Genomic DNA, 27,376 nt, shown 5'->3' with positions numbered 1-27,376 from the left:
ACAATAATCCCGTGAGGTGAATTGAGCTGAGAGAAAATGACTGGCCCAAAGTCACCAAGAAGGGTTTTATGGCTAAGGAAGGACTAGAACTCATGGTATCCTGGTTTCTACTCAGCACCTACATCTAACTTGGCTCTCTTGTAGAAAATCATGCTGAAAATAATGTATTCTATCCCTTTCAGTTCAAAATATTAAAGAAGGTATTGTCAGTTTCTGACTTGGAAGAGCTGCCATGGGTTTGAGACAGTTGCCAAAATGGCAAAATTATTTAATGATTGATTTCATTCTTTCAAAAAAGTCAGTCACTATGTGTGGTAGGGCAGATTGAAAAAGAATCAGGTGTCTAAGATTCAACTACTTCATTTTGACCTCGTATTGTACTGGCAGTGATACACAGAGAGGACTGGGAGGTATCTTTGTTGGCAAATTTGGGCCAGCATTTGCACTTCCATCATTCTGTACAAGTTACTTTTCCTTTACTTATGCTGTAAACTGCTGTTTCTCAATCTCAGCAACTTCAACATATGTGGACTTCCATTCCCAGAATTCCCCCACACTTCTTGAAGTTGCTGATATTGAAAAACACTGATGCATTTGCAGTAGCTCTAGAAAACATAGGGACTTTTGCAAGTGCATGTACTGTATGTCATTTAATTTAATCAAGACATGAAAAAGTAAAGTTTCAAATTAAGCTCAGCTCCCAGTTATTTCATGGAGTCATCCATTTTGTTTTCTTGTTAGAACCATTGGAGTACTGTGTGCATATGTGTGTATAGATTTATAGTTTAATTCATGATTTTCAGGATCTGTAAAGCAATTAGATACATCAAAAATAATACTCTCTTTAAAGGAGAGTGCAATGTTTTGTAACTTCATAGATTTGTCTACGTGACTTTTGTTTGGTTTGCCTTCTGGGATGATGATAATGATGATGATTTGGACTTCTCTGTAAGGCCTGTCCCAGTTTGGGTGTTTAGGAAAGAAAGACCATTGACTTCATTTGCAGTGAAAAGTACACTTTTACTAAAGCCAAGTGGTTACAGCGTAAGCAGAACATATCTGAGGATTCCCGCATAAAGCCGGTAATTTTCCCTTTCTCCCAGGCCCTCCCCCCCCAGTTAACTTGTAGAGTGCCCAATGAGGTTCAAATTAGTGAGTTTGGTAACAGTTCTAAAGTCTGATGCCTCTTTGATGGGTGTTCATAGTCCATTTCCATGCCTGTGTCCTTAAATCATTCAACCGTTGTCTCCGGTTGGCATTTCTAGTTCCTTTCATCCCCCTCGCTGTATCCCTCTTTCTCTCCTCCCCATACTTTATGGTAGGCTGCCATCAAAACAAATCAGGGCTAGCTGCTGCCCAGTCTAGCTTACTGCCTTGGTTTTCCCTGGAGACCAGTTCCTTAAGAATCAACCAAGTCCTGATTCTGCTTAATTTCTGAGCCCAGACTTGGTTATCCAGGTGTTAATGCTTGCTATGGGTTGCATCTTAGAAATCAACTAATTGATTTTTATAGTCTCCACTTTAATAAAAGTAGGTTGTCACTTCTGTGGCAACAATTTGACAAGGTTGCTTCTATAGAAATGATCGATGAATGAAGACTCTCAGTGATACACGCAAATTGATTTGAGGTGATGTTATGAAAGTTTAATTATGAAAGTTGTTATGCAAGTTCTATCTGGAATATTTGATATGACAGGTGTGAATATACTACCTGAAGCTGCTGACTATATCATGTGATGCCCAAGGTTGTATTAATTTTTCAGTGCACAAGTAAGAGCTTGCAGAGTATCCTGTTATCCAATTTTTTTAGAGAGCAGGAAGTATATGAAAGAGTTAAAAAAAGAAAGAGAAGCGATTTAAAAATCCTCAGATGTATTTTCCATTATCCGTATTATAACACTTTGGTTCTGTTGACTGACTATTTTACATCCCACCTAAACTGTTTCATTCTGGCATTTGTTCACTTCCATCTCTATTTCCATCCATACTCCTATTTACATCAAAACATTTCATTTTGTATGTTTCTTACATATTCTCCATTTGCTTTAAAAACTGATGATATATCCCACCTCTGATTCAGCTTTCCAGAGTAAAAGAAGGAGCATTGTGAACTAAATGGACTCATAGAGACTTTTGTAAAGAGAATATGAATTAGACAGTTTAGTCATACTCATCAGAAAGTAAACCAGTCCTACCTCACCTGGAAGCTCCTCACTCCATGAATATTGTTGATTTGGGTTCTGGTTGGTCTGTTTTAGTGGCATCACTACAAGCAATGAGTTCCCAAACACTGAAAAATGATAAAAATAGAAGGCATTTAATTAAAAGGTGACATTCTAAGTCCCGAGTATTGATAATTGTATAAGATTTATACAAATAAAAAAGAAGTGATTCTGCTTAGAAAATCTGAAGTATTCATAGAAAGTACTAGTTGTACATTTTAGTGAAATATTAGTCATTTTGTTAAGCATTATATTGATTATATTCAAATATCGATGCAACATGAGTGTTTTTAAATAATTCATTGATATTATAGAATAGAAAATACTTGGAATACTTGGAATACTGCACTTGGAATACTGCATCCAGTTTTGGTCACCACAATGTAAAAAAGATGTTGAGACTCTAGAAAGAGTACAAAGAAGAGCAACAAAAATGATTAGGGGACTGGAGGTTAAAACATATAAGGAAAGGTTGATGGAATTGGGTATGTCTAGTTTAATGAAAAGAAGGACGAGGGGGGACATGATAACAGTGTTCCAATATCTCAGGAGCTGCCACAGAGAAGAGGGAGTCAAGCTATTCTCCAAAGCACCTGAAGGCAGGACAAGAAGCAACGGATGGAAACTAACCAAGGAGAGAAGCAACCTAGAACTAAGGAGAAACTTCCTGACAGTGAGAACAATTAACCAGTGGAACAACCTGCCTCCAGAAGCAATGAATGCTCCAACACTGGAAGTTTTTAAGAAGAAACTGGATAGCCATTTGTCCAAAATGGTATAGGTTTACCTGCCTGAGCAGGGGGTTGGATTTGATGACCTCCAAGGTCCCTTTCAACTTTATTATTATTATTATTATTATTATTATTATTATTATTATTATTATTATTATGGATCATCGCACAGTCAGCCAGATGTTCAGATTGGATCTGGCATTTTGTCTACCTATCGAGTCCTTACCCAGGACCTGGGATAGGCAGATATGGATGTTTGATGTTATTAGAGATATCGTCGCAGGATGGAAGCAGTTCCTAATAAGGCTGCCTTTTGCAATTGACTAATAGCAAATTTGTCAATGCCAATGGTGTTTAAGTGGTGCTCCAGTTGTTTTGGGATTGCACCCAAGGAGCCTATGACTATTGGTACTACCCTTGCTTGCTTTTGCTACAGTCTTTCTATTTCTGTTTTTAGGTCTTTGTATTTTGTTAACTTCTCCAGTTCTTTCTCGTCTATTCTGCTGTCTCCAGGCACTGCCACGTCCACTATCCAGACTTTTTTGTCTTTCTTATCGACAGTTGTTAAGTCTGGGGTGTTATGTTGTAGGTGCTTGTCTGTTTGAATTCTGAAGTCTCAGAGCAGTTTAATTTTATCATTTTCTATGACTTTCTCTATTTTATGATCCCACCAGTTTTTGCTTACAGGCAAATGATATTTTTGCAGATCTTCCAATGCACCATTGTTGCTACTTTGTCATGCCGCTGCTTGTAGTCAGTCTGTGCAATCTTCTTGCAACAGCTTACAAGGTGGTCCACTATTTCTTCAGCTTCTTTGCATAGGCGGCACTTACTGTCTGTTGCTTTCTTTTCAATTTTGATTTCATATGCATTTGTCCTTAAGGCTTGGTCTTGTGCAGCTAGAATTAGTCCCTCGGTCTCTTTCTTCAATTTTCCTGCTCTTAGCCATTGCCAGGTCTTGTTATTATCTGCTTTCCCAGCAATTTTTTTTAATGTATTGGCCATGTAGTGCTTTGTCTTCCCATGCCTCTATTCTGTTCTTCATTTGGTCTTTCTTGTAGGCCAGTTTGGTCTCTCCAGTAGTCAGTAAGCCTTCCTGATATACTAATTTCAGTGCATCTTCATCATTGTTCTTCAGATATTCTTCCAAAGCCATTTTTTCTTCTTCAACCATCTGATGTACTTGTAGCATTCCACGCCCTCCTATTTGCCTTGGTAGATAAAGTCTGTCAATGTCACTGCGTGGATGAAGGGCATGATTTATTGTCATTATTTTTCTGGTCTTCCTATCCATTGCTTTTAGTTCTGCTTGAGTCCAATCCACTATTCCAGCTGTGTACCTAATGACTGGAATTGCCCAGGTGTTGATTGCCTTTATGGTATTTCCTCCATTGAGTTTGGACTTTAAGTTCTTCTTCACTCTTTATTATTATTATTATTATTATTATTATTATTATTATTATTATTATTGTTGTTGTTGTTGTTGTTGTTGTTGTTGTTATTGTTATTATTGTTATTATTATTATTAAATAGTAACAATGAGGGATTGTTGTATAACTGCACTTCTTATATTTTAGAACGAGTGTAGAGAATTCATGTTGAACTACCACTCTTAACCATCTCCATTAATTCATTCATTCATCATCTGTGGTTTGATACTTGCTACCTGATTTTCACCTGACTTCAAACCTCTCCTGATTTTGGTTCCTGGATAAGAATTATTGTAGTCCTGTCTATCCAAGGAAATAACTTGCTTCTGTGTTTTTCTGATTCTAGAGTGATGAAGATCCAAGTGGGACTGTGCAAAGATGTCATCAAAGAAAATCCCTGTTCCTTTATGTTCTACTCTTCAGTGCTGTCATTGGTCTTGTATTAGTCATTGTCTTCTCCATCATTACATGTGATCAAGGTATCAGAGCTTTCCTTTTTTTTATAACTTATTCTGTGTTTGCTCATTTGAAGGGTCTCCCTTATCACCAGTTCTCTCCAGGTTAAGCATAAAAACTGAGTGATAAAAACATTTTGTTAGATTGAGGGAACCAAAAATGCCTAATTAAATCTGAAGTTACTTCATAAAGTTGCTTTAGGGTAGTTATGATGACTAAAGAGCATGGAAATTGCAATCCTATACAGAATTCTGATCAGAAGCTTGTTGGGAAGTGATCTGCTTTTAAAAGGGGGTCAGTTGCTCCTGGTAGCATGTAGGTGCTCTTTGTATGTATATCTGATAGAGCATATTTGGTTGAGATGCTAGCAAAAAAATAAAAAAAGCTTTTCTTTGAGTTAGTATTCGAGCAGAATGACAGCATGACAGGGAAAATGAGGGAATCAAGTTTCAGAGCTTTAATGTTTAGTTACCAGAATAATAATTTGTATAAAGATATTTACCAACTAAGATCACCACAGAATTATGAGAAAAGTTGCACATATTTTTGCAAAGTGTGATTATTATGTTATGGAAATCATATCAACTTCCCCAGTCTCAGAAAACTCCTAGAAGACCCTTACATCTCAATTTTTAAACTGCTTCTTGAAGATCCCAAGATCCCCTCATTTATCATAGTTTCTCAATGAAGATAGCAGTAATATCAAAATACATTTGTAGAAAACACTTAATACACTATTAGTAATTTTTCCTGTAAAAGAATCTGCAAGAGAACATTGGTAATGTACTCTCAGCTGACACAGTTTGACAGTGAGGTTCAATAGGTTTAGCCACAGGAATCTCATCCTGAGAACTATTTCCTACATCCAGATTCTCTGCAATGGGCACAGACTGATTTTACATTTTAAAAACACAGCCAGCTACTGTACAATGCATTGTCATAATAAAATATAGCATCCCCATATCTTGAAATATTAATGAAATATTCAGTATAAATATTTCTCCTTGGTGTAACTCTAGATATTCAGTTTGATTACCACCTTTTAGAAGTTACCATTTCTCTGATGCTTCATTGACCAAACAACATTACTGAAGCTAAATATATATGGCCAAAAGATAGAAGAAAGACCTTGAGGAGGGAGTAGATGGATGATAGCAAATTCTATTGTAGACTATGCTTAGTCACTTAGTCACAGTGTAAGATATGTAGATAGGCGATCTAGCCTGATTTATATCATGTGACTTTCAAGGCATTCTGGGAAGCACATTTCAAGGGAATTGGTTACTTAACGTTTTTCTGAGTAATGTGGAACTTATTTTGAAAGAATAAAAAAATCAAAGGAAAAAGTAGATGGAAAACAGCCATTAATCAAATTGTTCCTTATGGAAGAGATTGCATCCTAGAAGGCAGGGAAGAATTTCAACACAATCTTAATTCCATTCCATTCCATTCCCTCTCATTTATCCACCCCTTATTTGCTCTAAGGAATTTTATTTTTATTTTTCCTGATGCAGGAAGTTGTACAAAGAAATGTATATAAAGTTATCGGTTTTCCTGTGATTATAGTATAAAACAATCTATACTTTTAAGTAAAGGCAAGATAATTTACAATCCCTCCTTCCTATTCCTATGTTTTTCCAGAAAGCTGTAATACTGCGTCCTGCCTGGTGCTCCTGGCTAGACTTCAGGAAGCCCAGAATGGCACTATTGATCCTTGTGAAGACTTCTTCAGTTATACATGTGGCAACTGGGAGGCTAATAACGCATGGAACATGGATATGCCCTCAGTGAATGTGTTTGATGTACTTTTGGAAGAAAACCATCTCATCATGAAGAAACTTTTAGGTAGAGGGAAAATACATATGATTACTTCTATGGTCAAAATTCTATGCAGATATCTGGGGTGAGGTGGGGGGCAAAGACCAGGAACATATTCTAAATAGGACTGCTACAGTGATGAAGATGATCACGGTGATGATGAAGATGATCATGATTTTAATGAACAAGTTTTGTGGCATGAACAAATTTGAAACCGCTTGCATTGTATTGTATCTTAGCCATTTGTTGTGACCCTAGTAACCTATAATTTCCATATATCATTTTTGCCAGTTACCTATTTATAAGAAACATATTCTTCTCTATTAGTTACCTACTTTCTTCTTGAGTTTTCCTTTCTCAGTTCTGCATATCTACCATCTCTGCTGCTTCAGTTCCTCTTGCTCCTTTCTGCTAAAGAAAAATGATCGCCAAGTCATCTAACATTCTTGTTTTTCTTTGAAGACATTTCGCTTCTCATCCAAGAAGTTTCTTCAGCTCTGACTGGGTGGTGGGGAATGGAAATATTTATATTCCTTGCAGACAGCTGGTCATTTGCATTCTTTTAGAAAGGTGTTTCAGGCCAAAGGACTCTCAAAGAATGCAAATAACCAACTGTCTGCAAGAAATACCATATAAATCCTTCCATTCCCCACCATCCAGTCAGAGATGAAGAAGCTTCTTGGATGAGAAGTGAAACATCTTCAAAGAAAAACAAGAAAGTCCAGTTGCCTCCTGAAAAAGCACCTCTGGGACAACCATGACTTGGATGATTGAGAATCCCCATAGACAAGTCATCTAACATTAAAAATAAATATATAAATACAATCAAAAACAAAATTTTCAAATGGGAAAAGACCTTCAATAAAACATAAAGAATTCCAAAGGCCAAGTTCAAAAAAGTCCATTTGATGCACTTTTTGAATGCAGAGAAAACAGACTGATAAAGAAGAATATCTGTAGTTCAGGGTCAAAATAAGGGTTTCTTGGTGCTTTCTGAGCTTGGTTGTTTTTATGTAGATGTTTCATTGATGATGTTACCTAGTTGGCATAATGAAACATCTGCAAGAAAACAACCAAGCTCAGAGAGCACCAAGTACCCCTCAGAGAGAACAGAGACAATCACAACTCAAAATAGAGTGTGTTCTACCGTGCTTTACCTTCTGTACTTTTAAATTGTTACACAATATGCTACTTTGAGTGTTTATGTAAACAGAAGGTTGGAGTATAAATTCAATAATAAAATAAAATGATACAAGGAAAGATGATTTCTCAGGTGCTGGAAAAGTACCGTAGGTCTCAATCAATAAGCATATATAAAGAAAAGTTTCTCTGACAGATTTCAATATTTATAATAAAGAGGTCTCTGCACATAATAAGATCAGATCTGTTATGTGTTTGAAGTTCAAGACTATTTCTTTAAACTGAATTCTGTATTGGTTTTGGTTGTTTTCAATACATCAATACATAGAAGCACACTAACAGGAGTATTTTACACCAAAGATTTTTCCAGATATTCTTCAAGCATAATGCATTAGTCTAGTTGTGATGTAAATAAGGTGCAGAATAACCATTGCAATATCCAATTGACTCAGGAATGATTATTTCTGGTGTACAAAACATAAATCTGTGTTTACAGAATTACTTTTGACATACTAGCTCAGAGTATTCATTAATGTTGTTGACTTTTTCTTTCTTTACCTTTCTCTTATTGATAAGCCTCCTAATCACTCTTTGGTTTCATTCTGTCAATAAACATCTTAAGCTCAATGTCTTTCCTTTAGAATACTCTCTCCATTTTTTTTAATTCAGTACTTTTTTTCCTAAAGACTTCTTCAGCCCAATTCACTTTCTTCCTTTGGTTCTTTTGCTAAAAACGATACTCATTTCACTTAGCCCTGTATCCTGGGAACTATTTCCCAGTTCCTAGCAATCCCTCATGTAGTTTTTAAATCCAGCCAAATAATTTCTCTCCCAGAAGTAAGCTATTTAATAAGTCCCAGAGCAACTGCATTTCTCTATGGCATCATATCAACTTACCAATTAATAAAAAAGTTTCATCTGTACAATATAATATAATCAAGTAACATTTTTGGAGGTATTTTTGTGGAAGTCTCCATTTGGAGAGTTGGATATTGGAGTCCAATATGTCATCTTTAGCCATATTCAAAAGAAAGATCATTGTGTGGGACCAAATTAATGCAACCAAATTAATGTGATGATCAAACTTTGATTTCTGCAGCCAAAATATCTTCATGCTGCTCCTTCGCACATGCATTCTTCTATTTTGCTGTATCCTTCATTGCTCTATTTTCCCCCCAGTTTTATTTATTTATTCCATTGAAATAAGTAGCCCCACGAAAAAGAAACCTGAAATACCTTGTGGCCTTAATTTTAATTGACTCATTTTTCTGCCTTGAATATCAAGTCATCTTATATTTCTGAATGTGGAAATATACCATAGATGGAACCCCTTCCATGATGGAAAAAGGGTCATCACCTCCATTCCCTGATCAATAAAAGGCAATGGGACTAACACCTCTGAAGGAAGTGGCTGGGTAAAAGTATTGTACTTTATATCCTAATGCAATAAAGCAGACCTATGAATGCCAAAGCATATGGAAATGCTCATCTGTTTTTGTTGAACTCATGGATATAAGCTTAATATGATTTGATTTAATAAACCTGATATGATTTAAACTTAATATGGTTTAAATTAAGGGTGATTTCTGCTAGCCAGTTAAATGGATGTATTGGTTTCACTCAGATGCTTCTTTTCAAATAGCATCTTTTAAAGTTGATTACAAATAATATAATATGCTGAAGAAGCACATATCAAAATAGAAAGCACCATTATTGGAATAAAGGAATTTTAGCTTTGTTTCACTATGCATTTTATAGCTTGTTATATTGAAATGAATTTGGGTTATGTCACATTTTTTTAAAAAAAATAAGCTCCCAATGATTTTGTTGATTTTAACTCATTCTCTTGTTCAGAGGAACCACAGCTTGGGACTAATGGCTCAGCAAAGGAGAAAGCTGTGCAGTTTTATACCTCTTGCATGAATACGGATCAGATTGAAGCTCAAGGTGCCGAGCCTTTGAAGAAGCTCATAAATGAGGTGATCACTGTACATTAATGTGGATGTCTGCTTTTGCCCAGATATAGATGTATCCTTTTATATGCTCCATTTTCTTCATATTAGCCTTGAACATAACATGAATGATCATTTACTTTCTGGCCCAGAAACTCAAATAATTGATGGTTGGTTATGATGTTCCTATTTCTTATTGCTGGGAAAGATTGAGGGCAATAGAAGAAGGGGACGACAGAGAATGAGATGGCTGGATGGAGTCACTGAAGCAGTAGGTGTGAACTTAAATGGACTCCAGAAGATGGTAGAGGACAGGAAGACCTGGAGGAACATTGTCCATGGGGTCGTGATGGGTCGGACACGACTTCGCAATTAACAACAACAACAATTTCTTATTGACATACGTTTATAAAATATAAATATTCTATCCTGCCTAGGCTATATTTCTGCTCTTGTTTTCTGTTGTTTCTTAAATTCTTATCTACTTAGATTCATTTCTCATTGCCATTATTTCTCCCTTATTTGCTATTCTTAGATTGATAGTTTCCTCCTTATTAAAATGTCAACTCTCAGAACTTAGTGACTGGAATCCATTATTTTTAAAATCTACTCAATTCGAAAGTTTTAAAAGTAAAGATGTAATGATATGTGGGAATGACCTTGAGAGACAGGGAGAAGAGCCACAGCCAGGGAAATAATTGGATAAGAGGCATATTAGCCCACAGGAGGAATGTGGGTGTGGCAAACATTTCAGAAGGGATCCTTCCTAGTTTCTCGGACTGAATGACAATGAGGGGAAAATGTACTTTCAAACTGGTAAGATTCTGTTAGCGTAACCTTAAAACAAAGTAGAATTAGTTGATCTGTGGGCACCTCTTATCTGGATTAACTTACAAGGCTGACAAAAGGTAGCAAGCCTGTATTTCTAATTAAGGATAAACCCACATCTCTCTTGTCCCTGGGCTCAGAACATCAGAGGAACATTTTGAATTGCAAAGAAAGTTATTGTAGGAAGAGGAGGAATGACACCAGCTTCATATCTTGCCACTTTTCTGCTCAGGGTAGCTTGTTCCTGCGGCTTAAATAAAATGATAAAAAGGCAGCAAATAATCTCTCTCTCTCTCTCTCTCTCTCTCTCTCTCTCTCTCTCTCTCTCTCTCTCTCATCTGTTGTCTCATAAAACTGAGTATTAATAAAATAATACTTTCCAAGGATGTGCAAAAAGTATCCCTCCTGAACATGGTAATTCAGTGACGATCTTTTCTTGTGTGGTGTGGGTTTTTCTGCTTGTTATATCACTTTTATTATTTGTTCTCTTTTGTGGCTGGTTGTTGGACAGATTATTATGACAATGTAGCTTTGGACATAAAATTTCTTTCCAGATCTATTTTTCTAAGACTTTCTTAAAGGTTTATTTATTACTATAAATAGGCCAATCACAGATCTAATACTAAAGAGTTTTCATAGTTCCTTAAAAGGCAAACTTTTCCTCCAGAAAAACCATCTTAACTTCCATATTCAGCTCCCATTCTTCAAATAAGGCAATCCCAGGTAGGGAAAATGCATATATGAATCACCCCACAGAACTTCTCCTTGGTTTTCATATTACTTTCTGGGTGCCAATATAGGTATACTCACTGATCTAGTGAACAGGGAGAACCAATAGGAATTTGCAATGGAATTCATATGGATCAACGATACATTTGACACCTAAGAAGGTAACAAATAGAAATAAATTATTTTTCTATTTATGGTGCTTTAGGAAACAGAAATGAAGATGGATGGACCTGACTTTGCTGCTGTGACTTGCAACAATCGGGAACATGTTTGCAACAAGTGCAAGCAAATGGCACTAGTGGGAAAAATACTGCAGTTGGATGAGCAAGGGACTACAACTGTTCAGAAGATAAGACAAAATTATTAGATTAAATAAAGGCGCATTACAACAGGAGCCAGGAGTGGAAGCAACTTTCCAAAGGGAAGAGAATCAAACAAAGAAGCAAGTTGAAAGGGAGTGATAACAAGAACAAGAAAGGCAGAAGAAATAATGCAGTACTGGAACTCAGAAATGGTTTTCTGGGAACAAGAAAGGAAATGGATTCACCATTCTAGGGAAGGAAAACTAGGCTAGACTAGGCAGAATGAATGACTAGATCTTTAAAGAGCAGATGCATGCAAGAGAACTTAAAGGAGAAAATTTAGTTAGATTGTATGGTTTTGAAAACAGAAATTAAGCAGGAGAATTACCAGTTTCTGCCAATCCAGAGATTAATTCATTGCTAACTTATTATTCAAATAACCTATGCATGACCCCTGTATACAAGATAGAGTACCACAGAAATCAAATCAACTTTATAATAGGTACAAGTAGGTAGAAAACCTCATCTCTGACAGCAAAAACATGAAACCTTTAATATGCAAGTTAGAAGTCAAGGTAACGCCAAAGAAGGAAGCCAACTAATTTCCACTATATAAACATATAGCCTCTATTTTCAATGAGAACACCAGGGATCACTCTGAAAACCTGAAGCTCATTAAAAGAGAAACAAAGGAATGATGGAATGAAATCAAATAAGTTGTTAAGTACAGATGTGAAAAAAAAACTGCCAAAGACCACAAAACAGAAGACCGCAAACTAGATGTCAGAACAATGAAAATTGCCAAGAAGAGAAGAGAAGCTAAAGACAAATACCTCAGGAAGGAGGTATTTTACAGAGCTTCTAGAAGAGATAAGAAGCAATAATACAACATCTGTAAGAATGTGGGGTAAGGAAACAATCATAGAAAAACAGGAAAACAGTTTTTCAAAAGATCTCTGAAGTCAGAAGGAGTTTCCAATTTTGAAATGGTATGCTGAAGGATGTCAATAGACAGAGTAACTGATACCTTAGGAATGTAATTTCCTGTTTACAAGAATTCCTAGTACTAGAAGATGAAGTTAGATCAACACTCCTGTGATCACCAAGATAGAAGGATACAAGACCATATGGGAAAAACTGTAGAAATATACCATGTAACAGAAGAAGAATCAGTAAAAGTTCCACTGAAACTGTGTCAGCAAATCTGGAGAACAATACATTGTGCAACAGATTGAAAAGAGTATACATGCCAGTAACCAAAAAAAAAAAAAAAAAAAAAAAGAAAAAGAAAGAAAGAAGAAAAAAGGAAACTTAACTGAGTATGAAAAATATTATGCAATAGCCTTAATTCCCCATAAAAGCAAAATAACGCTTATGATCATTCAACACAGATTTATTTCCTTAGATGGAAACAATCATTTGCTTATATTTGTTTCCTTACATGGAAAAGGAGAAGTTCAAACTGGTTTTTAAAAAGAGACATTATTGCTGGGGTATGATGAATAGGAAAAAAAGGCAAAGAGGGTGAAAAAAACCCAATACGTGCTTCATTGACTATAGAAAAGATTTCATCTTGCCAACCATGAGAAGCTGTGGAATTTTCCACAGCTGTGGCAGGGGTGGGGTGGGGTGGGGTGTCAACCTATTTTCCAAAGCATCTGAAGGAAGAACAAGAAGCAATATATGGAAACTAATCAAAGAGAGAATCAACCTAGAAATAAGGAGAAATCTCCTGACAGTTAGAACAAGTAATCAGTGGAACAGCTTGCCTTCAGAAGTTATGGGTGCTCCATGACTGAAGGCTTTTAAGAAGAGATTGGACAAACACTTGTCTGAAATGGTATAGGCAGGGTCTCTTGCTTGAGGAGGGGGTTGGATTAGAAGATCTCCTAGGTCTTTTCCAATTTGGTTATTCTGTTATTTTTGAATACAGATAGCTGAAAATGCAAATTATCTGTAAGCTCTAATAAGAAAAATTAAGAAACACAGCAAAAAAACATGAGACTATGATAAATGTAAAGAAAATCAAACTAATGTCAACATGTACAGCAACCAGCTTTAAAACTGATTATAAAGACATTGAAATGATAGATAGCTTCTGCCTTTTGGAATTGAGGATCAGAGTAAAAATACCAGCAGTCAAGAAATTGTTCAGGCTAGCATACAATAAGGTGGCAGCGAAGATATTTAGATGCCACACGTGTGAAATAGTTTTCCTTGTGACCCTCTGTAGAAGAAACAGGGTAGAAAGAGTATTGATGACTTTGAACGTTGCTAGAGGAGACCCTTGAGTAATACTATGGACAGCTAAGAAAACAAATAAATGAATCATAGCAGAAATCAAACCAAAGTTCTCACTCAAGGCACTTGAAAGAAACAGAAGAGTACAGCCAGCAGCAAAGTGGGAGGATTCAATTACAGTGGAAAATAAGTTCATTACTGGCAGATTGAAGGGCTAGGTTAGGGACTGATCATCCTGGAGGTAATTTATATGTGTGATTACTAAGATTCAACACTGACTTGATAGCCCTTAAACAAACAATTATTCAAGGTCTTTGGAATTATTCAGACTCTAAATTATCTATGGAGTACTTGGTAAAAGTATTGGAGATTAAAAAATCCTGCTGCTCTGAGAGTTATTATGGGCAACATGCCAATTTATTTTTATTTATATAATATTTCCTCAGTAATGTTCCCCTTTAGAAGGTTTCTTTTCAAAAATTACTGAGGTAAAGTAAGTCAAGGACGCATGGAATTCTGCAACATCTTATCAAGGCCATGATTCATTTTGATAAATTTTTCATTTTTAGATGGGCAAAAGGTTGCTTCAGATCAGTTTTGTTATCCTACTGACTTACCTCCTCCATGATATTAGGTGATATCTAGATGTCAGCATCTTTACTTTATAATTCTGTTTCCTCACTGTTTCTTCTATATAGCTACAAGAAATGTGTTAAAAAGGAAAGAACAGGAAAATTGTGTTGTTGGGGTCCTTCATCTGAGGCAGGGCCACATTGTAAGTCCATCAGTAAGTTCAAATAATAGTGGACTGAAACAATAGTAAAAAAAAACATAACACAATCTTTCTTCCCATAACACAATCTTGACAGAAATACTAATGCTCTTATTCCAGGGGGGAGGGAAACCAACAATTTTGCATTAGTTTTAATGAGGATATATCGACCAGGGAATACAACTAGATGAGCTGAATCTACTTTTGGTATAAGGCTACATTATTAGAATCGTGCAAGTCTGAAAGTACAAACTTCCTCCCTGCCATTTTTAACCGCTTGACCCATTAGGGCAGATCTTTCTTTCTTTGACTATTAAACTACTGTGGGCTCCTCCTCTCCCTCTCTTGTATGATGGTTTCCAAGGCAGCATTAACTCTCCCTTTTCCTCCGGGTAATCCATGCATTCTGTTGTAGGACAGTGTGGCAGGACATTTATCAGGAGTGCAAATGAGGAAAGAAAAGAATGAAACCTGTTCTTACATATGGTGGTGATGGTGTTTATTGTTATTATGGTTTTATTTATTTTAAAAGGAGTCCATTTCTGAAATGAAATTTGAACTGAGCATTTTCCAACTCAGAACTTGTACACAATTAGCTATTTTATAACCCTTTTTTCTTGATAACACTGATCAAATTTTCTTTGTTCAGATTGGTGGTTGGAATATCACCGGTTCCTGGAAAGAAACGGATTTTAACCAAACTCTACAAATACTCATGGAAAAATACAACACTTTTCCATTCTTCAAAGCATACGTGGGACCCAGTTCATCTGATCCAAGCACCAATATTATCCAGGTAAGACTGCCAGAAGGCAAAGTTTAGGTAATACAGTGAAAATGTTTGATTTAAATATATATGCATTTTCCTTCATGAAGTTACCTTATGCAGAGTTAGAACAATGGAATGCCCTGTCAAAGAAATTAGCACACAGAATATGACCATTATGATAAATTGCTCATCTCTTTCCTTTCCATGTTATGCCAGGATTCAGGTTTGATGATTTTTTTCCCATAGAAAAGAAAATCATGGAAATATGAGTATTTTAGTTTTTGTTTTTTATATATTGTCATGTATTACTACATATATGTGAACATGCTTCTTTAGTGCAATTTTTTGGGGATCAGGGAAAAGAGAGAGAAAGAGAGAGAGAGATCTAAGCTCTTCTGAAAAATGCATCTATCACTGTTCACAACATTCACGCTGATGTTTGGAATGTGGAGGATTGCATAGTTTTTTTTTAATCAAGGAAAGATATTAGCTAGACTTTATCTGATACTTTCATTGATATCATTGCTCTGTCTAGTGGAATTAGAAATGCTTATTCGTTCCAAACAAAATCCATGATGGAATAGATGATTTATTATCAACAGTAACAACTCAGAATGTATTATTTTCCTCTTTGAAAATTGCTACATCAGCTTATATCTGATAAATTATCAAATGCAAATTTAATGCAAATTTGTGCCATTGCTGATAACAGCTTGACAAAACCCACTATTCTGTTTACAATACTCTCTTCTTATCAGCAATTTTGCAGAAGTCAGTCTTCCTTCCTTCCTTCCTTCCTTCCTTCCTTCCTTCCTTCCTTCCTTCCTTCCTTCCTTCCTTCCTTCCTTTCTTTTCCCCTTACAATTGCTTTTGGATTATTGTTAACCTGTTTGCAATGTAGCTGATATTATTATCCATCCTTGTTTTCTTTTTTCAGATTGACCATCCAGAATTTGAGTTGCCACTAGAATATCAGTTTGAAAGAAATGTGAATTATCCCCAGGTAAGTTGTGTTAAATGATTAATGTACTGTTTCTGGATTAGTCATTTCTCAAGCCAGTCTCTATGTCTTGTGCTTGTTGTGTGAAACTGAGAATATATTGTGAGGTGGGTCACCAGGTCTCATTCATCTATGATGTATGTTATTGTACTGAGAAATTTAAATGGATGATATTGCTTGTCTGTGTTTTTAAAGTGGCATCAACTCATGGTGGGGATTGGAAGTCTCCATTGTAATCACCTTAATCACCTGGTAATTTGTCTAAATTGAAATATTCTATGGTCTTTATGTGACATTGAATCAGTGGGACACTTTGAAGAAACTTGGTTTATCTATTCTAATAGTCTTCCTGAATGAACTAGCTGAGATGATCTGAAGTGTGCTATTAAAGAACTCCAGAATAAAGTTCAACATTCATGCTGAAGCTGGGACTTTATGTTTTCCATGTTAACCATGAAACATTTTAAAACTATAATTAGACAAGATACAATGTTGACCTGTCTTAGTATAGAGAAGGACATACCCTCAAATTAATCCTGGCCTGGGATATGGATATAGAATGAATTTGATACTGGAGGAAAAGGTAATAATTATTCCAACATGATACTCAGAACTTCATTCCTCATCAAAAGAAGTAAAGGGATCCACCCTTGACAACTGATAGAATCTAATGGATTCTTGGCTGTTCTGCAGGATTTGCAGAAGCCAGAGTTAATAATCCTGTTTTAATCTACTGTATAGGATAAAAGTATACTGAACTTTTTGACCTATAGAACAGGAAAACAAAAGATATTGAGACAATTGCTCAAGTTGTTTTATTCAGCATTGTAGATAAAAAGCTTCTCCCTAGTTCTTCTGAAATCTCTGACCATGGAGCAGGTGAAGAGACAACTAAAGCATAAGTGGTATGATATTTACAATGGGATCTACAGGACACATGCTAGCACACGTGTTGAGTGGCATAAAAAGTTGTAAAGAAGACCTCTTCACATCTTTAAATAGCTGTTCAGCAGATCTTTTAAAAGTGGGGTTATTATTATTAAGGAGTTTATTGTCATTGCCTCAGATAAATTGAATTTACACCTTTCAATTACTTGCTTGACAGATTTAGAAGGCCCTGAGGACAAAATTGTTCATCTTCATGCTGATGTGAACACAGTTTTGATTTCAAATCTACTGAACTGTACATTGTACTGCCTGATGCCTGTAGATATGATAAGACATCTTATTCGCTTGACTATATTAGCTTATTCGGTGATCATCTCAGAAAATAGCTATCGCTGCTCTCCAAAAGTTGTGTTGTGGGATCCTGTAAGATAGTATTTTATTCCAACCCCAAATGTGCTTTTTCAAAAGGCAACTGGGCTTTGTTTTTCCTTGAAAACATTTTGCTTCTCATCCAAGAAGCTTCTTCAGTTCTGACTGAATGGTGGAGGATGGAACGATAGATAGTAGATAGATAGATAGTAATAATTTACATTATAAAGCATCTTTGGGACAACCATGATCTGGATGACTGAAAATCTCCATAGACATTTTATTCCAGTGCTAACTATTATTTATATGGAACTGTGGCTGTCATAAATGCTGGCTCTGGTATCTTCAGTATGCAAGTAACATTATTCCATAGAATCTGAATCAGGAAAGATTCTCTCTGGATGTGGATGGCTGGATGAATTAAATCCTGGCAAAGTGAAGATGTTTTTGGTGGGTGATTCTGAAAGACATCATTGTGTTTGATAGTCATATGATTTCTGTTTAAGAGAACTTATTGTCAACTTTAGTTGATACACTTTCTTGAACAAGGACATCTAAATACAGGGTCATTTTTAAAATGGAAGCCACATATTTAGATCTCTATACTTTGCTGTTTGCTTGATGTGGAAGCTGCAGTTGGTACATAACCTGGGAGCCAAGTTGCCACAAGAGGCACTTGCATATCCATGTGTTATATCTCTGCCAAAGCATTTGCACTAGCTGCTAGTTAGCTACCAATCCAGGTTCAGATTTTCATTTTTGACTTGTAAGGTACTAAACAACTTGGGACCACTATAGCTGAATGATCTTCATCATTACAGATCTGTCAGTTGCTAAGATCATTTAGAGAGCTCCTGTTCCATGAGACAGGATTAACAGGGTATTGTCTTGTGGTTATTCCCAAATAGATTTTCTTTGTAGTTGGGACCCTGGTTATCTAATCCAACCCCCTGCTCAGGCAGGAAATCCTATACAATTTCAGACAAATGGCTGTCCAGTCTCTTCTTTAAAACTTCCAGTGTTGGGGCATTCACAATTTCTGCAGGCAGGTTGTTCCACTGATTAATTCTCCTTAGTTCTAGGTTGCTTCTCTCTTTGGTTAGTTTCCATTATATGTTTCTTGTCCTGCCTTCAGGTGCTTTGGAGAATAGCTTGACTCCCTCTTCGCTGTGGCAGCCCCTGAGATATTGGAACACTGCTATCATGTCCCTCCTCGTCTTCTCTTCATTAAACTAGATATATCAATTCCAGCAACTGTTCTTAATTATGTTTTAGCTTCCAGTCCCCTAATCATCCTTGTGGCTCTTCTCTGTACTCTTTCTAGAGTGTCAACATCTTTTTTACATTGTGGTGACCAAAATTGGATGCAGTATTCCAAGTGTGGCCTTACCAAGGCATTGTAAAGTGATATTAACACTTCATATGATCTTGATTCTATCCCTCTGTTAATGCAGCCTAGCACTGTGTTGGCTTTTTTGGCAGCTGCAACACACTGCTGGCTCATATTTTAAGTGATTGTCAACTAGGACTCTGAGATCCCTCTCACGGTTACTACTTATTGAGCAAGATACCACCTATACCAGGCATGTCAAACTGCTTGCCTGCGGGCCGGACGTGTCACGCCGAAACCATGCCCTCCCCATCGCCGGCAGTGGGGAAAAAGTCATGATACATTGCATGACATCATGTGACGTCATGAGTTTGACATGCCTGACTTATACTATACCTGTGCCAACTCTTATATAATAGTTAAATATCTATGAGTAGTAAAAGAGTGGGGTATGTGAATAATTTTTTATTGTTTTTAGATAGTTCATAACTGAGCAGATTGCTCAGAACAAGTTTAACCACTGACTCTGCTTGAAAGAAAGGTTTGTTTTGCAGGTTTTACGTTCGTATTACTTGTATCTGAAGAAGCTAGAAGAGCTGATGGGTGGACATACAGATTCCACTTCCAACTATATTTCCTTGGCATTCTCCTTTATCTCAAACCTCCAGAAGATTGTTACTCCCCTGAAGAAGCGACAGGAGAAAAGGATGTTATTTTACTACACCACAATCAAGAAGCTACAGGTTCTATAGTTTTCCAAAAATGTATATTTTGCATATTTATATAATGCTGAGTCAACAAAAAATCTCAGTGGTTAAGAGTAATACTACAACACTATTGTGAAATCAAAATATCTATCTATACATCAAAATGTCCATGGTATGCATACAAAATAGTCAAAAATCCTGTAACAGTAATAATTAGGATAATTATTTAAGTCCTATTAAGACAGAAAGTATTACCACAATCTATCAAACATTTTTTAAAGAAATTCTTAGTCTCAATTAACTTTCAGAAGCTTAAAACAATGGGCAAGCCTAGGTTTTAAATGCAGTTTTGGAAAATTAATATATATATATATATATATCCAGGATATTCTAGATAACAAAATGACCTTTTAGTGCCAAGAGGACTTGAAATTCTTGATTTAAAAGGATCCATTATTTTTTAAAGATGATCTAAAATTAATGCATAAAGGGAATTTGAAATACCAGTTATTCACTGAATTTTCCTATTGTAATAGTACCAGTCTGAAGCCTTCAGATCAGCTTTAACATTGGTCCCCTGCAAAGTACATTGCAATGGCATGGTTGAAAGAATAGGAGGCTAAACTGTGGCCATGAGGAGCCAGAAATAAGCAGATGACCCAGTGCAGCCATCTTCACTGACAGAAGTTGAAATTTGAAGTCCATGAAGCCAGTTCTTCAAAGAGAATACAGTACTTTCCAGAACAGGCCATTTTTCTCATTTATTAGGACTGGAAATCATATACCAACAGTATGTCTATCTTGCCAGAATCTTATTCTACTTTTATTCAAGGCAAAATGGTAGATGGACTGAAATGGGAACAATGAGATTTATGATCATGTAAAGTTCTGCATAAAACCAGGCTGTTAATGTTTACTCCCTGTTTCTTCTTGTAGTATAGTCTTGCTTCCTCCACGAAATCATAGCATTGTCTTTGTATTTTTTTTGTACTGTATATATATATATATATATATATATATATATATATATATATATATATATATATATATATATATAGAATGCTGTATGTTACACCCTGTTGCCCAAATATGGGAGAGAGAAATCTTTTGCCTTGTATCAGCTCAAACTAGAGCCATCCACAGGCAGCAGTCACAACTGTGACATCATGTACATTCCAAATTTTAGAAATATATATATATATATATATATATATATATATATATATATATATATATATATACACATACACATACATATACATACACACATACTGCTCAAAAAATAAAGGAAACACAAACGTATAGGATCCTATATGTTTGTGTTCCCTTTATCTTTGTATGTATATATGTGTGTGTGTGTGTGTGTGTGTGTATTTCTAAAAATTGGATTGCTAGCAAAGAATTAAGGGAGAACTGGGATAGCTATTTCGAACTTTTTAGTTCTTTTCAACCAGACATACCCTTCTGAGAGTCGAACCTGGGCTGTCTACATGTTAAGCACCTGTGTTAACCTCTAGGCTACAGGCTCTTTCTCACTTTTGCCAGCTGTATTAGGGAAGGAAGAAACAGGGGAGGAGAATTTTCTAGAGTGTACGTATGTATGTATGTATATATGTATATGTATGTATGTATATGTGTATGTATGCATGTATGTATTTTAAGTTTACATTTCATAAGTGCTTAATTAACAACGTGTTGTCTGGGTCTTATCTTAATAACATGTAATACATAATTTGTCTTTGTACTGATTTCTGAGGAATGTTTTGGGTGTGTAAATGTGTGTGTGTATGTGCATGTGTGTGTGTGTCTTATTTCCTCCTTTCTGCCCTGTCTTTACACTAGAATGCCCTTCAATTTCCAAGCAAGCATTTGGTTGTGTCTCTTCTTGGTGAGATTTCATCATTTCCTTCTGGTCCAATTCTATCTTTAGGAAAAGGCTCCTGCTATTGATTGGCTGTCATGCCTTCAGGCAGCTTTCCATCCGGTGCAGCTGAACATGTCTCAACCCATTGCTGTGCATGACATGGATTATTTGAAAGGAATGTCACAACTTATTGGGCAATGGCAAAAGCAGAGGTAAGACATTGCTAGTCTGTAGAATGCTGTAACTTAACATCTACATCTTAGGAAAGCAAGACCTGGAGGAACTGATTTGTACAGACTGTACATATGGAAATTGAGAAAGGAGGCCACATTGATTACTTCATGTTCACAATTATATTCTGCATCAAATGCACAATTATATTCTGCATCAAATGCATACCTGTTTGGTAGTCATTGAACTTTGCGTAATTCATGTGTGATCATTCTTGCATGTGTACTCTAAAACAGAGGTCCCCAACCCATGGTCCGTGGACCGGCACTGGGCTACAGCATGCCAGAAACTGGTCCATGCAAACAAGCAAAGCCCCATCCGCGGAATGCAGGTAGTACATGAAACCACGCCCCCTCTGGTCCGTGAAGAAAAACGTTTCTCCACGGAACCGGTCCCTGTTGCTCAAAAGGTTGGGGACCTCTGCTCTAAAACACCTTATTGCAGTCCTTAACCAGTACATACTTAAAAATCATTTCATCTTTTTTTCCCCAACACTTTTTTGTCTGATGTTTTCTTTTTCCATGAATACAACAGTAATGCAACCATATATAATTGCCTTAAATATGCCCCAAACAATTATTAAGGTACATAATCTATAATAGTTTTAAAGAGTGAAATATTTAATAAATATATTAAATAATAAATGATAAATAAACGTTGGCTTGTTACTAAAAATCTTATTTTTATAGCCATAGTTACAAATCTGGCTATTCCTATTGTAATTTTAAGATTTTCACCTGCAAGTAAATTTTTTACATACTCAGAGGTATAATAGTTTAATTTTTAATATAGATAAGATAACTTCCTGCTGAGGACTCTTATCAAATTGACAATATAATAAAATATGAACTACTCTTTTGAGTTCAATATCATTACAGGGACAAAAATCACATTTTGTTCCTTTCTTTTTCTTATTTTAGAGATGTATTGCAGACCTACATGATACTTTGCCTAATTGGAAATCTCTCCCCAGCTCTGGACAGCCAATTCCAGAAAGCTCGTCAAGAATTAGCAAACATACTGGATAGCAGGGCGAGGAATACAAACATGGTAAGAGTGCTTATCTCATGCCCTCATTTTCTATTGCATTAAGAATTAACACTGAGCTCCAAGCAAACTTTTTCATTATAATTTGGGAGTGCTAGAGCACATGAAAGAAATGTATAATTTATAAGTAAGCTCTCTGGGATTCTTCCTCTCCAAATATTAAATTGGGGACAGAGGATAGGGACAATTTCTTTCCTCTTTATTTAAAATAATGTGGTCTAAGTGTTGGACTTTCCAGTCAAGTAGGACAAATACTACTACTAACAACTACATTTTTGGAGTTGTTCCACAATTAGACAAAAACCTTCTGTGGATGGCCTAGTGCAGGGGTCCCCAACCCCCGGTCTGTGGGCCGGCACCAGGCTGCGGCATACCAGCAACCGGGCCATGCAAACAAGTGAAGCCCCCTCCACTGGATGCAGGCAGCACACGAAACCACGCCCCCTCTGGTCTGTGGAAAAATATTTCTCCACAGAAACGGTCCCTGGTGCCCAAAAGGTTAGGGGCCTCTGGCCCAGTGAACCCCTCTGTTTCTTGATAATATTTCAGATTTGCAAATGCTATTTCCTGAGATAGGCTCATGACTGTAATCAGGGCCATTGTCCCAAATGCAATATCATTGCTTCTTCAGCAATACTGCCTCATCCATTGAAGCTATAGAAAGGGATACAGTCTTCTGGCTGATGTTGCAGCTACTAATTGCAACTAGCTGCTAACAATCACATTTTATTTTTACAAAGGGGAGGAAACTGCCCCCATGGCTTGTCCTAATAAAGCTTCTGCTCCCAATCTCCCAACTGAAATGTTGCTCCAGATTCATGCACTACAGCAGTGATGGTGAACCTTTTAGATACCAAGTGCCCAAAAACTGCCCTGCATGCCCCCACTTCACCCACTCCACCCTGCCCACCTGGAGGGCTACCTACTGCCTCCATGGCCCACCGCAGATTGGCCAAGAGGCCCTGAAGCACCATGGTGGCCACACTTTCCACCTGCGCCCCACAGCATCATCTGTGTGTGATGGGGTGCAAGGGCAGAGTCTTATTCCTGTTGCCCGGCTCCCATGTCCTTGGCTGCACTGCTCCATGCGAGTTGTGACCGGGGGGCAACTCTCCTCCAGGGGGGCTGCTGGTGAGGAGTGGGCCGCAGGAGGAGGAGGAGCTGGGGTGATGGCATGCGTGCCCACAGAGAGGGCTCTGCGTGCTGCCTCTGGCACGCGTGCCATAGGTTCGCCACCACTGCACTACAGTATCATGTTGGATGTTTTTATGCCATATTGGAGGAAGCGGAAGAAGCATATTCTTATGTGTAGATCAAATACATTGTTGATTGAAGGAGATAGCCTCCCTTGGGGCAAATAGGACTCCTTGGATATGCCCATGTGGGTTGCATTGTCTTCTTCCATGATTTTTTTTTTCAATTTAAATCCTGGAATTATTTTTTTTTAGTGGCTTTTCATCCACAACCACATTCAGATTCATTTTTTATACTTGTTCAATTTTTAATTTAACTTTAATTATTTTCAGATAAGAACTGAGCGATGGAGGAAATGCCTGAGTGACACTAGCACATTCTTTGGACCTGTAGTTGGGAAGATGGTTGTGCAGGAGATTTTCCCCCAGAAGGCCAAGGATCTCGTAGGTATTCAATAGTACCAGATACTGGCTTATTAATCCATATGCTCTTGTGCTTTTCAAACTAATATGCTTACGTGGTATTTTCCATGCCTATTCATAGCCAATCTTAACTAGTAGATAATATCATTATCTATTATTTCATTAGAAATGGCAGGAGATACTATTATATTATAAGGGGTGTGTGTGTCATAAAATATGCTCTTCGGCATTCTATTACCATACACGATATTATCTACTATTCAAAATAAAACAGCTGGTGGCTAGACTTAGTTTCTCCTTAACCATTCCTTTCAGGAATGCTTCCATATCTACTGTATAACTTCTTGTTTTAAAAGTTTAGTAAGTTCATTTTAGTCTTAGAGTTTATGGACAAATAACAGGCGAAGTGCTTCCCTACTTCTGGGAATCTCTTTCCTTTCTCTGGCCAGGCAGAAGAGATTTTTTCTGAGATCCAGGATGCCATTGACAGCCATCTGGATCAAGTTAACTGGATGGACTCCCAATCCCGTCAAGAAGCCAAGGAGAAAGTATGTCTGTCTATTGTGATGCTTGTTTGGTTAGGTTATGGGAATGAATGACTGTAATAGAATTTATATCTAGGGGAATGTATTCTCCAGTTCAGAGACTTCAAAACTTGTGCCCATGGCTGGAATGGAGCTCCAGGTTTACAAGCAAGAACTTAGATGTTTCTGAGAAGTCAGTATTTATTCCAGCACTTACCAGTTCAGAAAGCTTATCTTTGTTTCTGTAATGCATGGCAATGATGTCAATGCAATCTTTACCTTTAGAGGAGTTCAAGATTAAGGTTATGTAGACATGAAATTGATCAGTCTAATTCCAGGCATAGACTAGAAAATTTCCCATCCAATCTTTAATAGCCTCTGACTGGGGCCTGCTTTGTAGAAAACTTGGATTACTCACATTAGTGAATGGATGTAAGAGTTATAAGCAGGGGAAATCATACTCTGTAAGTAATACCAAATCTTTTCTGAAGGATGCTCTTGTTTAAGTACCTATGCCAATAGTCCTTTTTTCATCATGTCATTGGTTCAAGCAAATAACTAATCTTTATTTTCATATTTTTAGATTTATAGACTCCAAGTGGAGATTGGCTATCCAAAAACCATGCTCCAAGCACACAAAATTGACAATGAGTATCAAGAGGTAAAAGTTAAGCACCATTTGTGATTTGGCTTCAAATGTCTTTATTTCTTCCACTGAAGGATGGGTCTTAAGACACAGGAAAGTGTATTTGCTGCTCTCCTACAGTTTCAATTACTAGAAACTGAATCAAAGACATGGACATTATCTCATGGGCTCTCCCTAGGCCAGGGGACTCTGCCAAGAGAGTCAACAATATCAAAATGGCAAGGGTCACCAGGTAATTGAAGTCCCACCACTTTTATACATGTGTCAAACACATTGTAGGCATCTAAAAAGAAGTGAAGGTTTGATGATCCTGCTTTATGCCTGCCATTTTGACACAGTGAATCTCCGCTCATGAATGCTCCTATGACAGGTAGTTCTTGAAATAAAATTGTCCAGTTTTCAATTTTACAAATAAAGTTAGAAACATTTAAATTATCAGCAATATATTGAATATATATATATATATATATATATATATATATATATATATATATCTTTAACAATACCCCCTGAGGTCGACGGAAATGTGAACAAAAGTGCTCGAGAGAACGACGGAAGAAATCTTTACTCCGATTCCCCTCCCACCTATCAGCTGTTCAGCAGGGAATGCTAGCACAGTCTAGGAACCACGCGCAGACGTCTATGGAACCCGTTTGAATCACCTTGTTAGTAAAATACTTTAATTAAAGTATTTTAACTTTAAACTCTCCTGGTGAACGCGCTTTATTCATTCCATTTATATATATATATATATATATATATATATATATATATATATATATATATATATATATATATATCCAAAAATTTAGTGTATGTATATATGTGTGTGTGTGTGTGTGTGTGTGTAATGGTATAAAGTCCTTGAACTCTGGGATGAATTTAAAACAGCTGTTTATTGTTAAAACAATAAAAACCAAAAACCAACTATTTACAAACCTAAAACTCAGTTGTCTTACTTTTCGCTGGTCCACTGCCAACGTCATTAGAGTAAGCGTTTGTTTAAAATTCATCTCAGAGTTTGAGGACTTTATACCATTACACAAATATGCCTGGGATTCGCATTTTTATAGTTATTAGGGATATATAAGTAGGTCTTTGGTTATTTGGGTTTTCTCCCACGTCAAATTAGAAGTGTCCTGGCGATGTTTCGACGAAGTCTCATTCATCATCTTCAGGCTGGTGTTTTCGGCTTTGTGCTTCTAGGAGCAATGTGTGATTGTAGCTGTTTCTTCCTTTTAACTGCCAGTGGGGGTATGAACTGATTGGATGAGAGCTTGGCTGTGTTCTGATTGGATGGAGGTATGTTCTGATTGGTTAGGAGCTTGGCTGTGCTCTGATTGGATGGGGGGGGTTGGCTGTGCTCTGATTGGATGGGGGGGTTGGCTGTGCTCTGATTGGTTGGGGGAGTGTTCTGTTTGGGTGGGGGCTTTGTTGTGCTCAGGTTAGTCTGAGTTGCACAGGGATGTGAGATGGTGAGCTGCATTGCTATTGTTTGGCTTCGCGTTCGTGGTTGTGCCTCATCTTCATGGTGGATGTCAGTTTGCTTCATGTATGGATTGGAGGGGTTTAAAGTGGCTAATGATGCAGCTGTGGTCTGGCTTCTGGTTTGTGGTCATGCCTCGTCATCGGTGTGGGTTTGGGTTTGCTTTTTGCGTGGACGTGTGGTGGTGACATCCTGTGTGGCTTTTGTGAGTGTGGGTCTGGTGTCAAACCCAAACCCACACTGATGATGAGGCACGACCACAAACCAGAAGCCAGACC

General features: G+C 37.0%; 1 protein-coding gene across 1 annotated transcript in view; it reads left to right on the top strand.

Annotated features, from left to right (window-relative positions):
* KEL (Kell metallo-endopeptidase (Kell blood group)) overlaps positions 1 to 27,376 on the top strand; it is a 40,696-nt gene that overhangs the window by 4,258 nt on the left and 9,062 nt on the right. The window contains exons 2-12 of the mRNA XM_039338663.1: positions 4,730 to 4,862; positions 6,481 to 6,684; positions 9,652 to 9,776; positions 15,271 to 15,417; positions 16,328 to 16,393; positions 19,532 to 19,720; positions 21,615 to 21,760; positions 22,700 to 22,829; positions 24,353 to 24,463; positions 24,892 to 24,990; positions 25,550 to 25,627. Of these exons, the coding sequence (XP_039194597.1) occupies positions 4,730 to 4,862; positions 6,481 to 6,684; positions 9,652 to 9,776; positions 15,271 to 15,417; positions 16,328 to 16,393; positions 19,532 to 19,720; positions 21,615 to 21,760; positions 22,700 to 22,829; positions 24,353 to 24,463; positions 24,892 to 24,990; positions 25,550 to 25,627 (1,428 nt within the window). The remainder of the gene's footprint in view (positions 1 to 4,729; positions 4,863 to 6,480; positions 6,685 to 9,651; positions 9,777 to 15,270; positions 15,418 to 16,327; positions 16,394 to 19,531; positions 19,721 to 21,614; positions 21,761 to 22,699; positions 22,830 to 24,352; positions 24,464 to 24,891; positions 24,991 to 25,549; positions 25,628 to 27,376) is intronic.

Source organism: Crotalus tigris, unplaced genomic scaffold, assembly GCF_016545835.1.
Source record: "Crotalus tigris isolate CLP2741 ecotype Arizona unplaced genomic scaffold, ASM1654583v1 scf7180000017716.2861928, whole genome shotgun sequence".
Classification (NCBI taxonomy): Eukaryota; Metazoa; Chordata; class Lepidosauria; order Squamata; family Viperidae; genus Crotalus; species Crotalus tigris.
Note: the sequence above shows the minus strand (reverse complement) of the source record. Positions and strands in the feature narration are given on the sequence as shown.